Here is a 13,914-nt window from a genome sequence, read left to right as displayed (position 1 = left end):
GAGGGGAACGACGAAGAGATGGCTTTTGTCCAAGCAGGTGCCTGGGTTTGCTTGCTGGCTGGTCTTCTCAGGGCTATTTTGGTCCCTTTGGTTGTACCCTTCCAGCCTTTCCTCTGCCTTTTGACAGCATGATGAGTGTTCACGTTGGATGATGTTTTGCAGTGTTTCCCCTTACCTCACTGAATCCTTGCACAAATCTGTGCGGTAGTCATTTCATAGATAGGGTGAGTTGCCCAAAGTCATCACATGGCTCCTAAGAACATTCAGAATTAAAACACAGGCCTTCTAACTCCAAACTTTCATGTTCATTTAGTTTATATTAGTCAACTGTTTCTAAAATTTCTTTCTTTTTCTTTGTCTTCTTTACATTTTTTTCTTTTCTCCCCTTTTTCCTTTTCCTTGTTTTTGTTTCTAAGATTTTTGCAATTTCCCCTACAACAATTTATGCTTGGATTCCAAGATACATGTATTAGGAAGCTGAGAAGATTTCAGACGGTCTGCTTTCCCCTGATTTCTTGTGTGGTGGCTGTAAATTTAGCTAGAATAATCGAGGAGAGAACACATTGTTATTTCTCTGGGCTTCATATTTTCATTTGTATAATACAGGTGTTCAACTAGTTTTTTGTTTGTTTGTTTAGAGAGATTTTTGCTATAGGGCACATGCACTTACTGGAGAGACTGAGAGAGCGAGAGAGAGATAGAGATAGATCACCCCCTAGGAGGAATGGCCATGCCACAATCCCTTCCCCTCCATTCTCATCCTGGGACTTTCAGCACGCAAGCACACGTGCCTGGCATGAGTTTCAAGCTGCTAGGTCTGGCACTTAAACTGTGATTGGCCACGTGGAAGTCAAGAGCCTCAACTGCTGTGTCCCAATTACTTGTTAATTAAAGCTTTTCTATTAGTTATGGTCTCACCCTTGCCTAATCACCTGCCATTGCTGTGGCTTCATCAGTTGAGGGCAGTAATGCATTTCTCCTGATCATCCACATCCTCCTTCTTCCTTACTAATAGCCTGGGTTTGACGAGTGTCTGTGGTATGGCTGGGGTGTTTGTATGACTTGGAGAGGTGTAAACCTGGGCATTTGGGAAAGCTGGGAGAGATGGGGCAGGTCAGTGACTTCGCCAAGCCAAACAAGATGCTGAAGCCTTTGTCTTTCTGTTGCAGGCCCCAACATCTGTACCACACGGGGGGTGAGTTCCTGCCAGCAGTGTTTGGCCGTGAGCCCTGTGTGCGCCTGGTGCTCAGATGAGGTAAGGAGCAGACACCTGACCTTGTTTCTCCCCAAGACTTAGCAGTTTCTGTGCAGGTACAGACCCATGGGATATTTCCTTTCCTCTAAATACTCAAGCTCCTTGTGCTTTCGGAGTAAAACTGGAGTGAAGCTCTCCCAGTGATGAATGGTAAAGAACTGTCACGGAGTGTGGCTGGGGATGCCATCCAGAGCCTGCTGCGTGGCCCACAGCCCTTGCCAGAGTGGTTGGGCCTCCTAGTCTCCCATCACCGTTGCCTCCCTTTTCCACACTTCACTTGCTTTTTGTTGGGGGTGCTGTGAAGAGGAGTCCTGGGTTACTTCTTTTTCCCAGAATTAAAAAAAAGGCCAATAGAAGAGGAATCTTGCACTTGTGTGTGGAGATGTTAATCAGAAGATCTTTCCTCTTCCTTTTGTTAACAACTTTTCATTTGTCTTCTAAGATGGAATCTTTCACTGTTTGATGTTGTGGAGCCGAGTTAAGAAACTGAAACTGAGTGTCAAGGCACAAGCTTTATTCAGTGGCCAAGGAAAGGAGGAGGAGAGGCTTGCAAATCAACTTTGGGCTCCTCTTGAGCTGGGGAGTTTAAGATACAGCAAATGGGGTAATGAGGGAGGAATATTCAGAGCTCTTCTAGGAAAGATGGTGAATTTCCTGGAATTCTAAAACCTGCCTCTTTGTTCTTGTAAGGACATTTCAGGTGGTATTCCTAAAGATTGTTCATTGTCATGGCGCTGATAGGTGTGTCATTTAACATGTAAATGACTCTATGATGAGGTTCGCCTCCAGAGGTCATTATGATAGCCATCTTGGATCCCATTGGTCTAGGCTGGTTCTTAGAGGGAGAGCATTATGTGATCTGCAGGCATGTGTCCTGTTACTTAAAGCAAAATGACATTTAGGGGGCCTTGGGTGTGGTCTGAGCACAGGATCGGTGACCCTTTCTCCCTGATGATTGGGCCTCATAGCTTTACTTTTCTCTCTCCTTTCCATCCTTCCTTCCATATTCTAGGTGTCACTGAGGGAAGGAGCCACACCAATTTGATGAGGATGGGAGGGTGACAGGAAAGAGGTAGCTGTGTCTAGGCAGAGGGTTTGTTGTGTCTGGGGCCCTAGGGAATGAGTGTGTCTGAGGGAATGGCTATGTTTGTGGCCAGGATGGGAATTTGCAGTTGGCAAGGGCTGGTGGGAGTAAGGGGAGGGGAAATGTGGCTGGAGAGATTCCCAGTGATTACGAGTCTGAGGCTGAGTCACTGGCCTGGTCCCCAGCAGGTGGTTACCTGAGCTCCTGGCCTGGCTGCTCCTCAGCTACCTGAAGCTCCTCACTCTACAGTTGTGAGTCCCTGCTTGCTACAGTTTTGTGACCTCTCCAATCCAGCTCCTCATTCTCTCTGTCTGCTTCTCTTTCAGATCAACTGAGTTTCCTAAAAAGGCAACCTCCCGTGCAGGCTTGGGGGAGGAGTGGGAGCTGGGAGGTTGTGTTTATCCCGGACAGGAGGTTTGCCAGAACAGCACATAGGCCAGCTCAGCACGCTGCTTGAGCCTCTGTGCTGTCAGGGGAGACTGCTTCCAGAGGCAGTTGCCCAACATCTGGGCCACATTGACTTCATTTAGCAAATGAAACATTCCCTGGGGCTGAGTCTGGGGCTGAGTCTGGGGCTGGGGCTGGGTCGGGGGATGGGTGAGTCCTTCTCCACCCCCGCAGGTTCTCCTGCCTTTGGGCTGAGCTGGCTGCTCAAGTGGGATGTGGTCTCCTTCCTTCTCCTTTGCCATGTCCTCCTTCCTTTGATTGCCATCATGGTGTTATTAAGATTTTTAAATTTTGTTATTTTTCTAAGAATTTTTAGTTCTTAACTGAATCCTGGAAAGAGAAAGCTTGGTGGGGAGGGCGCCTCTTTTGGGTTGAGTGACAGTCTGGCTGGAGCCAATGGGAACCTGGGCAGGAGCCCTGTTGTTCCTCAAAGGATGCTCCCCCCTCATCCTTCCCAGTGAAATGAGAGCAAATGCAGGCAACCCTGGCCCACAGAATCTGGGGAAAGAGAAAACATATTCCAGAAGGGCCTGTCCTGCCATTCCCTCCCTGCCTTTTCAGCCCACTTGATCTGCATGGGAACCAGTCATGTAGTTGAGGTGGGCTGAGGTCACTGACCAGACTATGGAGATGTGAGTTGGACTGTTTATGGGTGACTGTGGTAAATCTTCTGCAGGGCAGTCTGGGGAGGGCAGGGGGAAGGTACAGGGGAGGATCAAAGTGTGAGTTAAGACCATCCCAGAAATGGGAGGGTGGGGTCCCAGAGGAAGTGGGGGCAGCTGGGACCAAAGAAAATTAACTGGGGGAGGTAGGAAATCCTGTGAAATATTCTGGAAGAGAACAGCATATAAACATGAAAGCAGGGGAGGCCAAGGGTTGAGTGAATGACTTCAACTATCACTAAGCAAGGCGGGAGGCTGCCGGGGGTGGGAGGGGGAGAGGGAGTGCAGAGGAGTCCAGAGAGGGGCAAAACGTGTTGAGATGATGGGAGGAGGGAATCCCGGACTAAAACCTAAACAGGACCAATTTTTTTTTTTTTTTCCCTGAGGAAGCAAGTTTTCCTGCACTGACCAAGTTAAACTGCTGAGAATGCCTTGGCTGTTGACTTAACCAGTCTGGTCCATTTCGTAGGTGATCCATTGAATATCTGACCCTGGAGAGCCCTCCGTGCAGTGCTTCTGCCTCCCCTGCCTTGGCTCTTTCAGTGGGGCTGGCAGTGCCTGGAAAACAACTGGTTGGGCTCGGCTTTCCCTTGGTCCTAGAGGACAGCAGCTCTTGGGTGTGTATAGCGAGTGCTTGGCTGGGTGATAGGAAAACATAGCCAATGTGGATGAGCATGGCGTTTTGGGCCCATCTGCATGGGGTGTGTTCTTGGAGGGTTGGATACTGACATGGTTTGGATTGTATGCTGTCTCTGATCTGTAAATCTAACAAAGGGACCAGCTTCATACAGCGATTCTATTGTGGCCTTGGCCGCAGTGGTGCCATGCTGGAGTCTAAAACTTCCCAGACTCACTTGGTGGCCAGAATCACTGCAGTGGCATACAGTTCTGCAATGCTGGGTCCATGTGTAAGCTCAGGGCTGGGTTCTTGGACTGACCTGAGTGAACCTGCATGCGTGCATGCATATGATGTGATCCTGGCTGACTGGGAAGGCTTGGGGAAGGCTTGAGGTGTGCGACCCTGTTGAGAGTACCTGTCTCTCACTCTCTCTGTGTCTCACTCTTCCTGTCTCTCACTCTCTCTGTGTCTCACTCTTATGAAATAAAGAAAATAAGTTTCTGGACTGGCCCCTTAACCTAGGGTTAAGGGAACTGGATCTCACGTGGCCTACTTGGTTGGTTGAAAAGCATACCAGGTGTGTGTGCATACACCCCTAATCCTGAGGGGATGAAGGAATGGAGGAGAAGGGATTACAGTATGACCACGCTCCATTGGGGAGGGAGATGCTTCCCCACCATCTCTCTGTCTCTCTTTGGCACATGTGCCCTTTAGCAATTTAGGGAAAAATGTTCCTGGATGGATGCCAAATCTGTTCCTTCAGAATGGCTTTTATGATACCAAGTTTGGTAAACATTGCTAACTGAAGGGACTGATTGATCATCAGAGTCAAGGTGAGTGGAGGTGGTATTAAGATTGCTAGATAAATGCAGAACACTCAGTTAAATTAGAATTAAACAGCAAAGAATTTTTAAAGTATGTTCTGAATACTTAAAACAACTTTTTTCTTTATTCATGACAGACCACATACACAAGAGAGTGAGAGAAACAGAGAGAGGGGTGCTCTCCACAGGTCTGGTTTTACCACGATCCCCTTCCTCCAGTCCTGCAGCCCATCAGATCTAGTGTACTGGGTGTGTTTCAGGCTGACCAGGCTGGGGATGCAAACTGTGGTCGCCGTGTGAGATCTGGCTTCTCTTGAGAAGTATACCACTATTTTGCCACAGAGCTGACCCTGTCCTAAGTATTTGCTGAATTTGACAACCTTAAGGTAGAGGCCCAAACCAGGAATTCTTATATACGCTGAGTGTACACTGAAAGGTTGACCAGCTCTCAATTGGCCTGATATCCAAGGATGAAAGAGGAATGAGTGGTTTTAACAAAATAGGGGAAGACGCCAATAGGACTTCCTTGTCATATCTTCTCTGCAACTGCAGGGGAAAGGTGTAGACCACCATTTATATGTTTTCTAGTCATTAACATAATTTCATTCTCACTTCTCTCCTGTTCTTTCTTTCTACTTTTTTTAAAAAAGAATTATTTATTTAATTTTATTTGTTGTTATTATTATTTTTTAAAAATTTGACCAGAGAGAGACAGAAAGAGAGAGAGAAAGAAAAGGAAAGTGAGAAAGCAAGCTGCCAGGTCTGAGATTTGAACCATGGTTTGCCATGTGAGAATCTAGCACCTTAACCACCATGCCACCAGTGAGCCCCTCTTTCTACTTTTTTTTTTTAACCTGAGGCTAAATGTTCATCTTGAGAGGTTTTCTCCAGTTTATTATAAAAAAGTATAATATTAAGAGTGCTCTTCTCCTTGTAAATAATGAGGTGTGAATACCAACAACTAGAAACTAAAACACTTTCCTTTTTCTATTCTTTCTGTTCCCTCTGTGTTTTGTGTGTATGTGTTCAAGTAATTTATTATCCTCACTAGTTGAATAAATCAGATATCTATGTTATCTATTTGGATTGGAGATGTTTTAGTAGCTTTGATGGGGTGGGAGGAGTACAAGGGCATATTGACCACTGACCTTTAAGAAGAACGTGTAATAATAGTTACAATGGGAATTGTAGGAGTCACCTAACATTTGCATTTATTAGTTTGAGTATATTTGACTTATATTAGGATTTATATGTATATATTTAAAGTTTATTAATTTCCTCCATAAGCAAGAAAAGAGAGAGAGCACCCCCAAAAGGGTCTTGATGCCATGGTCTACCCCCAGCTTCAGTCAGTCCTGGATCATGGACAGGCACATTCCTGGTGTACTCAGGGAGGTCTTGGGTCATGAACCTGGCACCTTCCCATGCGGGTCAGCCTCAGAGAGTCACGTTCTACTGCTATACCATTGTCTGGCCTCCAAGATGTTTATATTTTGAAAGCATTTCACGCTCGGCCTCATCCTGTCCCCTTACCAATGCTAGGAGGTGGGCACTTACTCATGCTGTACTTTCCCAGCTTCCAAAATGGGATTAGTGGAGGATGCTTTAAAAGCATGTGTCACTCTCCCAGGAAAGGGAGGTAATTCAGGGCGCGGGCCAGAAGCTCCCATCTCTGTGCCCGGGATCTTCCCCTGGGTCTTGGCTATTTTTGTCCCTTTTGTGTAATATCCTGTTTCACTGGAACCTGGAGTTGTAATATCCACTCCTCTTGCAGTGTTCTCTCGGAATAACCTGGCGACGTCCCTCTAGCTTCTCAGTCTGGGCTGTTCAGAAAGAGACTGCTGCCCAAGTGTGTTGAGAGTGCTGCCAAGGTATCCTCCTGTGACAGGAGGCTCTCAAGGGAAGCTTGGCTGATGACCAGGCCTGTTATGTTTCTGACCTCTGATGTCAGCAACCACATCGGGAGGGAGGGAGGCAGGGAAGGAGCCAGCTTTTTTTTCGATGGTTACTTTTCTAAGGAAATTCATAACAAACAGTAAGGACTGTCTACATGTTTTAGCTCTCAAGCACTCTGCTCCTTGGAACTGCCACATTAGTGAAGTGGATCGGGAAACCTCCCTCATAAACATCCTCTCCCTGGGGGCCGGAAGACAGCACAGCAATTGACTAACATGGTGCTCTGTGAGGCTGACCCACATGGGAAAGTTCCAGGTTCAAGTTTGTAGACCTCCCTGAGTGTACCAGGCATGAGTGTGCCATGATCTGGGGCTGGCTGAGGCTGGATTGCAGTGCCAAGACCCTGTTGGGTCCTTTCTCTCTCTCCCCCTCTCTCCGTGTCTTTGTTGCTCATGGAAGAAAGAAAGAAAGTTAAAACAACAACAACCTCCTCCCTTCTCCCTCCAAAAACCTTCTCTCCATTCACTGCTGCCACCTGGAGATCTGGGACAGCCTTGTTTCATTCCAGTTCCTGGCCTCCCTCTTCCCTGCTCTCTCCTTCAGCATCTGTCTCGTCCTCACTGCCTCTTGGTCTATCTAATCATTGCCTTTTTTGGAAGGTTTTCTCCCTGGGGCTTTATAGGCAGCTGGAATCAAGGATCAGATTGGGGTTTTTCTTGAGCAGGGTGGAGGTTGCTTCCTGAGGGAGAAGGGACAGAGATCCTAGGGACAAGGAGAGTCTGGGCACGAACCCCCTGGTGTCCATAAGCTCTTCCCTCTACCATTCTGTCCTTGACTAGAGCTGGGTGTGGAGGAGGCTTTCATATCTCTCAGAGTCCTGGAGACTCTGTGATGTTCCTAAGGGAAGATTTGCAGCCAGGAAGGCTAACTCTGAGGCGCCGATTTCTACTGCTGAGCCCATTTTTCTACTCCCATCGCTGTGACGCTGAGAGGGAAAGGGTAAAGAGAGGAGCTGCTGGCTTCTAGAAGCTCCTTTCACTTTGTGTCTGGGCCAGGGTGGTCCTACTGCATGGGTGTTGTTCCTATTCTCATCAAGCCCTTTGGCTTATCAGAGGGGGACTGGGTGGAGAAGAGAGACTTCGAGCATTGGGAGGAGCTGGGGGCTACAGGGTTTTGAGTGTGGATGGCTCCTGTGGTCCTGGCCTTAGGGCTTCCAGGTCACATGAGGGGGCTGAGGAGGCAGAAAGTTGTCCTTTTGTCCCTCTCTCACACCTCCATCTTGTTTCCTGTTCCCTATCTGGGGCATTCTCTGGGGTGACTCCTAGGACCATCCCTCATTCATTCCTCCTTCTCTGCCTCAGCTCTCACTCTACACAGAATATAATAAGACATTTTATGAGGATAGTTACAGTCAGGCAATCTAGTTGGCATCTCAGTTCTGCCACTTCCTAATGTCTGAGGTATAGGAAATGCTCAATAAATCCTGACACTAGGTTGAACTGTAGTGCTGGAAACCATATGGCCATTCACAGGCTTGGGTCCTGAGTTGACCTGAAAACATTCTGGTTGTGTGCCCCGGATCCTGAGGAGCTGGACGTCTGGGAGAGGGAATTGCAGTGTGAGGAGACCCTCTCAAGCATACATTTTTTTCCCCTCTCTCCCTCTGTCTTTCTCTCTTGTGTATGCATGCACTCTCATGAATAAAATAAACTTTAAAAAATGTTTACACTAGTTGTTCTGGGTTATGGGTTATCCAGCTGACACTGGAAGTGGCTGTGAGGGGGCTGGGTAGAGCCAAGGGTGAGGGGGAGCCTGAAGCCCTAGACAGTGCACATTAGGTCTAGCTTTCTGGCAATGGGCCCTCATGGACTTGTGCCCACACAGTGCTGGCTAAATTTGCTGACTATCAGAGCAGGAAGGGACAGAAAACACCACGCCATCTAATCTCCTTATGAAACAGGTGAAGGAACTGAGGCTCAATGGGACTTACCTGAGGTCACATGGCTAGTTAGTGGAAGATCTAGAACTGAGCCTATTTCCTGGTTTCCAGTGTTTAAAAACAGCATGTCTCTATTCAATGGAGTACTCAGGTGTTAAGCCCACAGAGCCCAGAGGGCTGAGGGATACACACCCGGGTTTTTGCAAGGGTGCTCAGTTTTTGTTCAGAGTGAAGGGGGAAACTGAAGGCACAGGATAGGCTCTGGGCAGGTGCCTGATATCATGAGATTTTCCCCCAAGCTTATAGAGTTGATTCATAATTAATTTATATAGGAACTATTTATCAAACATCATATTATAATAGCTAATATTAACTGAGCACATACTGTATACCAGGCACCATGCTATGTGTATTATATGCACTGTTTTATTTAGCCCCATGTGACATCTTCAGAGGGAGGGTTATTATTATTTTTAAATATTATTTTTAATTGTCAGAGAATATAGATGCTTGCCGGAGAGACAGAGATGAAGAGAAACTCCCCTCTCTCCCAATGGGGCATGGTCGTACTGCAGTCCTTTTTCCTCCATTCTTCTTCACATCAGGATTTTGGGCATGCATGCACACACACCTCGTGTGGTTTTTTTGTTTTAGTTTTAGTTTTACATTAGATATCATTAGTTTATTACAAAAGAGAAACATGGAAATTATTTACATGATGAAAGATTTCACAACTTCAGTGGAATGGGCAGCTTCGTGTGATGCCATTTCAGTAGTGATTATTTCAGTCTACATACTTTCCAAGAATGTCACCATCTCTAAATATGAAATAATCCTTGTCATCTAAAACTACTTTGGTGCCTCCATATTCCCAAAGAAGAACTTTATCTCCAATTTTCACGCTAACTGGTTGAATCTCTCCACCCTTTCCTTTAGAGCCAGATCCAACAGCTGCTTCTGTTGCTTGCAATACTTTTCCTTGAGACTTTTCTGGAAGCATAATTCCTCCTTTGGTTACTGTTTTGGCAGCACTCGTTGCAAACAATGCTCAGTCAAAGAGTGGAAGAAACTTCCTATATGCCTGTCCTGCCATGACTCCTGCAGACACAGCTCGTAGCTCGTATCCTGGTCTCGCGCAGCCACTGCAGCAAGTCTCTGGCGTGTTTTTCAAGTGGCCAGGGCCAGGATTTAAACTGTGGTCAGTCATGTGGGATCTGGCTTCCAATGCACAGCACTTAACCACTACATCATAGGGCCAGCCTCTTAGTAATTGTTTATTTAAAGAATTATTTTTTTTATTTAACTTTATTTATATATTTATTTGTTTATCTTAATTTGACCAGAGAGGGCTAGAGTTAAGAGAGAGAGAGAGCTAAAGTAAGCCACCAGGTCTGGGACTCACCATGTGGGAGTCCAATACACTTAACCACCCTGCCACCTGCTGGCCTCATAATTTTTATCGTAGTAAAATAGCATAGAATTACCATCTCAACATTTTTAAAAAGTATTTATTTATTTCTACACACTCCAGGTATGTGCATGTGTATGCATGGTCTTAGCCGGATGAGTCTAGGGGTGGATAACAGCATAGAGTCCCTGCGAGAGTGTCTACGTCTCTGGTGCTCTCTCTGTCTCTCATGGACTGAATAAACAAATAAAACAAATGAACACAAAACCAAATATGCTGACCTAATGGCATTCTACTGTACAGGCCCTCTTCCTAGCCACCAGTGCATGTGCGGGGGCACATTCAGCCTCCTAGTATCTCAATTTCCTCTTTCTGTACAACAATCCTAGGGGCTTATTCTAGAGGGACCATACCAGTGTGTTTATGCTGGTTTAGCTACAAGGTGCTGGGTGAATGCTAAGCTGTGGCGGGGTGGGGTCTGTAGAAGGTGAAGAGCCATTACAGCTTTGATGGCGGCACGTTCCCTTTGACTCCTATCTTTTTTTTTTTTTTTTTTTTGAGAGGTTTTTGCTATAGGGCATGTGCGCTCGCCAGCCAGCCAGAGAGAGACAGAGAGACAGAAAGTGAAAAATCACCCCCCAGGGGGGATGGCCACACCTCAATCCTTTCTCCTCCATTGTCCTCCTGGGATCTTGGGCATGCATGCACACACACCCGGCATGAGTTTAAGCCACCAGGTCCAGGACTCGAACTGCGGTCGACTACGTGGGAGTCCAGCGACATAACCATTATGCTAACTGCTGGTCCCTTGACTCCTATCTTACAGGCCCTGCCTCTGGGCTCACCTCGCTGTAACCTGAAGGAGAATCTTCTGAAGGATGACTGTGCCTCGGAGTACATTGAGTTTCCGATCAGTGAGGCCCAAATACTGGAGGCCAGGCCCCTCAGCGACAAGGGCTCTGGAGACAGCTCCCAGGTTACTCAAGTCAGTCCCCAGAGGATTGCATTGCGGCTCCGTCCAGGTAGGGATGGACCTTATCAGGGGAGAGACCTGGGACGGGTAAGCCCAGGTGTCAGGGAGGAGATCTGAGCAGAAAATCTTGGGGAAGTAGCTCAGAATGGAGATGAGGTGGGAAGAGGAAGATGTGCGAGGAAGTGTGGGCAGGAGAAGGGAAAGAAATGGGAGGTGTTGAGACTTGAGTCAGAGTTTGAACCTTGATTTTGTTGTATAGTAGCCAGCCATTCGACCCTGGGCAAGTTACTTAACCCTACTGACATTGTAGTTGTTCAAAAAACGTTTGTTTCTGCCTTCCTTCAGTGTTTGTTTTTTTGTAGCTTATGGTTTCGTGCTGAGGTGCAAATGAAATATAGGCTGAGAAAGTAATTCGTAAGCTTTTTCTGTGCAGATTGGGGCAGGGTCATAGGGAGAGACAAAACAAGGATAGGGACCTTTAGAAGGAGGAAGGATTAGGCTAAGAGACAGGCTTTTTGAAATTTGATTTTAACTTTCCAATTAAATCAAGAAGGATTTATAAGACCAACTATATGCCATGCTTCTTAGGTGCTATGAGATGGAGAGAGGGATAGGATACCATTCTGGTCTTTTACGGAGTCTGAGGTAGAGTAATTGCCCAAACCTCTGTGACTCAGAATGGTAGGCCCTTGGGATCCAGAAAAGTAGACAGATGGATATCTAGAGAGAGTGGGAAAATTTTGGAATGAAAAGGAAAGGGTTAGCAATAGGATCAAAAGACTGGAAGAGGAGTAGAATTGCAAGGGGAGAGGAGAAGGGATTAGGGCTTTTAAGTTTGGTTTGATCAGATGGTTACTTTGTTTGAACTGTCCAGATCTGCAGTATGCATTCTTAGAGGGGTAGGAGGAGAAAAACTAACTTCCTTCTGCCTTCCAGATGATTCGAAGAATTTCTCCATCCAAGTGCGGCAAGTGGAGGATTATCCTGTGGACATCTACTACCTGATGGACCTGTCTTACTCCATGAAGGATGACCTATGGAGCATCCAGAACCTGGGGACCAAGCTGGCCTCCCAGATGCGCAAGCTCACCAGTAACCTGCGGATTGGCTTTGGGGCCTTTGTTGACAAGCCTGTGTCACCATACATGTTTATCTCCCCACCGAAGGCCCTCAAAAACCCCTGCTATGAGTAAGCCTTTCTTCTAGAAGCCAGAGAAGCACCCTTCTCCATTGCCTCAGGCAGACCCAAGTCCTGGTTTCTATTTCTAGCTCTGACAGCTGCCTTCTGGCAAAACCATATCTCATCTCTACTGTGGTCTCCCTGTCTGGCAGATGGGCTAGCCTGTTGATCTGGAGTATTGTGTCTTAAGAGTTCAAGGCTGTTTGGAGACCTAGAAAAAAATCACCAGCTTCTTGGTCTTGGTCACAACTCAACAAGAGATGAGAGAGAATGGAGAGAAATGAGATCAAAAGTAAAGGAAAAACATATGGATAACTAAACAGAAGATTTATGATTTCAGAAGGCTAGACTCTATTGTGGTTACCATTATCGTCCTCATCATTAAGAGCATGCATCCCACAGTGTTAAAATGCAAGAAATTAAGTCATAGAAGAATGTAGAAAAATGGAAATGACATACTAGAGGATGTGTTCACTTGACACACATATGTTTTTCAAGGCTGCCAGAGCTGGGATTTGAACCACAGTCAACCATGGGGGATCTGGCTCCCTTAACCACTAAGCTAATGGTTAGCCCATGGAAATGAACCCTTTGATAGTCTATAAATTGAAAAATTGTTTCTCTGTTTAACATTTGGTTTACAACCGAGTGGCTTGGGCAATCGGTGGACACTTTGCAGATCCATGTCTTATAATAATTTTAAATCATAGTTACTCAGTCTGACAAGATATGGATTTGATTTTTAATTATCAAAGTTATAGCAAGTGGCTTTTAACCTTCTCTTTGGTTTGTAATGTTCCCCAATAAAAGCATCAGTTGTCAGTTAAACAAACTATTAAGCTGAAAACAGAAATAGTCCTATATGTCATGGTCTATCGATTTATTGATGTAAGTTTAGGGACCTCAACTTATTGATGGGCTTTGCTTTATTGTTACTTTAAAAAAATGTTGAAAATGTTAAGAAAAAGGCAATAGCTGGGACCAGCAGATGGTGTAATGGTTACATTGCTGGACTCCCACGTAGTCAACTGTGGTTTGAGTCCCGGACCTGGTGACTTAAACTCATGCCATGCGTGTGTGTGTGCATGCCCAAAATCCCGAGAGGAGAATGGAGGAGAAAGGGTTGTGGTGTGACCATTCCCTCTGGGGGATGATTTCTCACTTTCTTTCTCTTGTCTCTTTGTCTCTCTGGCAAGTGCACATGCCCTATAGCAAAAATCTCTCCAAAAACAAAGAATAAAGCTATAGCAACAATTTGAACCTTGCTGTCATCTAAGTATTTTTCCATGTATTAACTCACTTAACCCTCACAACTAGTCTGATGAGATTTTTACTGCTGCATCTGTCTCCATTTTCATAGCTTAGGTTTAGACAGGCTTTCTAATGGTCCTATGACTAGTAAGTGGGTAAGGTGGGATTTGAACCAAGGCAATCTGGTTTCACAACTCACTCTCTTTTCTTCTAGGCTAGCTAGAGATAAAGTTGATGTGAGCCCTCAGGTAATTTGAGGAGTTTGGAGTCTGAGCTGTCTGGCTGATTGTGGTTGTATGGAACTGGCCAGGCATATCACTATCCATATTGCCCTCCTCTTGTCCCCTCCTCCTCTCCATGCTGTCTGTTTCATCAG

At 46.0% G+C, this 13,914-nt stretch overlaps 1 protein-coding gene and 1 pseudogene across 1 annotated transcript in view; one reads left to right on the top strand and one right to left on the bottom strand.

The window, feature by feature from the left end:
• Positions 1-1,169: 1,169 nt before the first annotated feature.
• The window catches only part of ITGB3 (integrin subunit beta 3), a gene marked incomplete at its 5' end in the record, with an annotated part of 40,718 nt that continues 27,973 nt past the window's right edge, over positions 1,170-13,914 (top strand). The window contains 3 exon segments of the mRNA XM_014591837.1: positions 1,170-1,255; positions 10,961-11,156; positions 12,044-12,296. Coding sequence (XP_014447323.1) covers positions 1,170-1,255; positions 10,961-11,156; positions 12,044-12,296 — 535 coding nt within the window.
• LOC102474745 (10 kDa heat shock protein, mitochondrial pseudogene) lies at positions 9,387-9,819 on the bottom strand (annotated as a pseudogene).

Source organism: Tupaia chinensis, unplaced genomic scaffold, assembly GCF_000334495.1.
Source record: "Tupaia chinensis unplaced genomic scaffold, TupChi_1.0 Scaffold000624_1, whole genome shotgun sequence".
Taxonomy (NCBI): domain Eukaryota; kingdom Metazoa; phylum Chordata; class Mammalia; order Scandentia; family Tupaiidae; genus Tupaia; species Tupaia belangeri.
The sequence above is the reverse complement of the archived record's forward strand: the minus strand, read 5'-3'. Positions and strand labels throughout refer to the sequence as shown.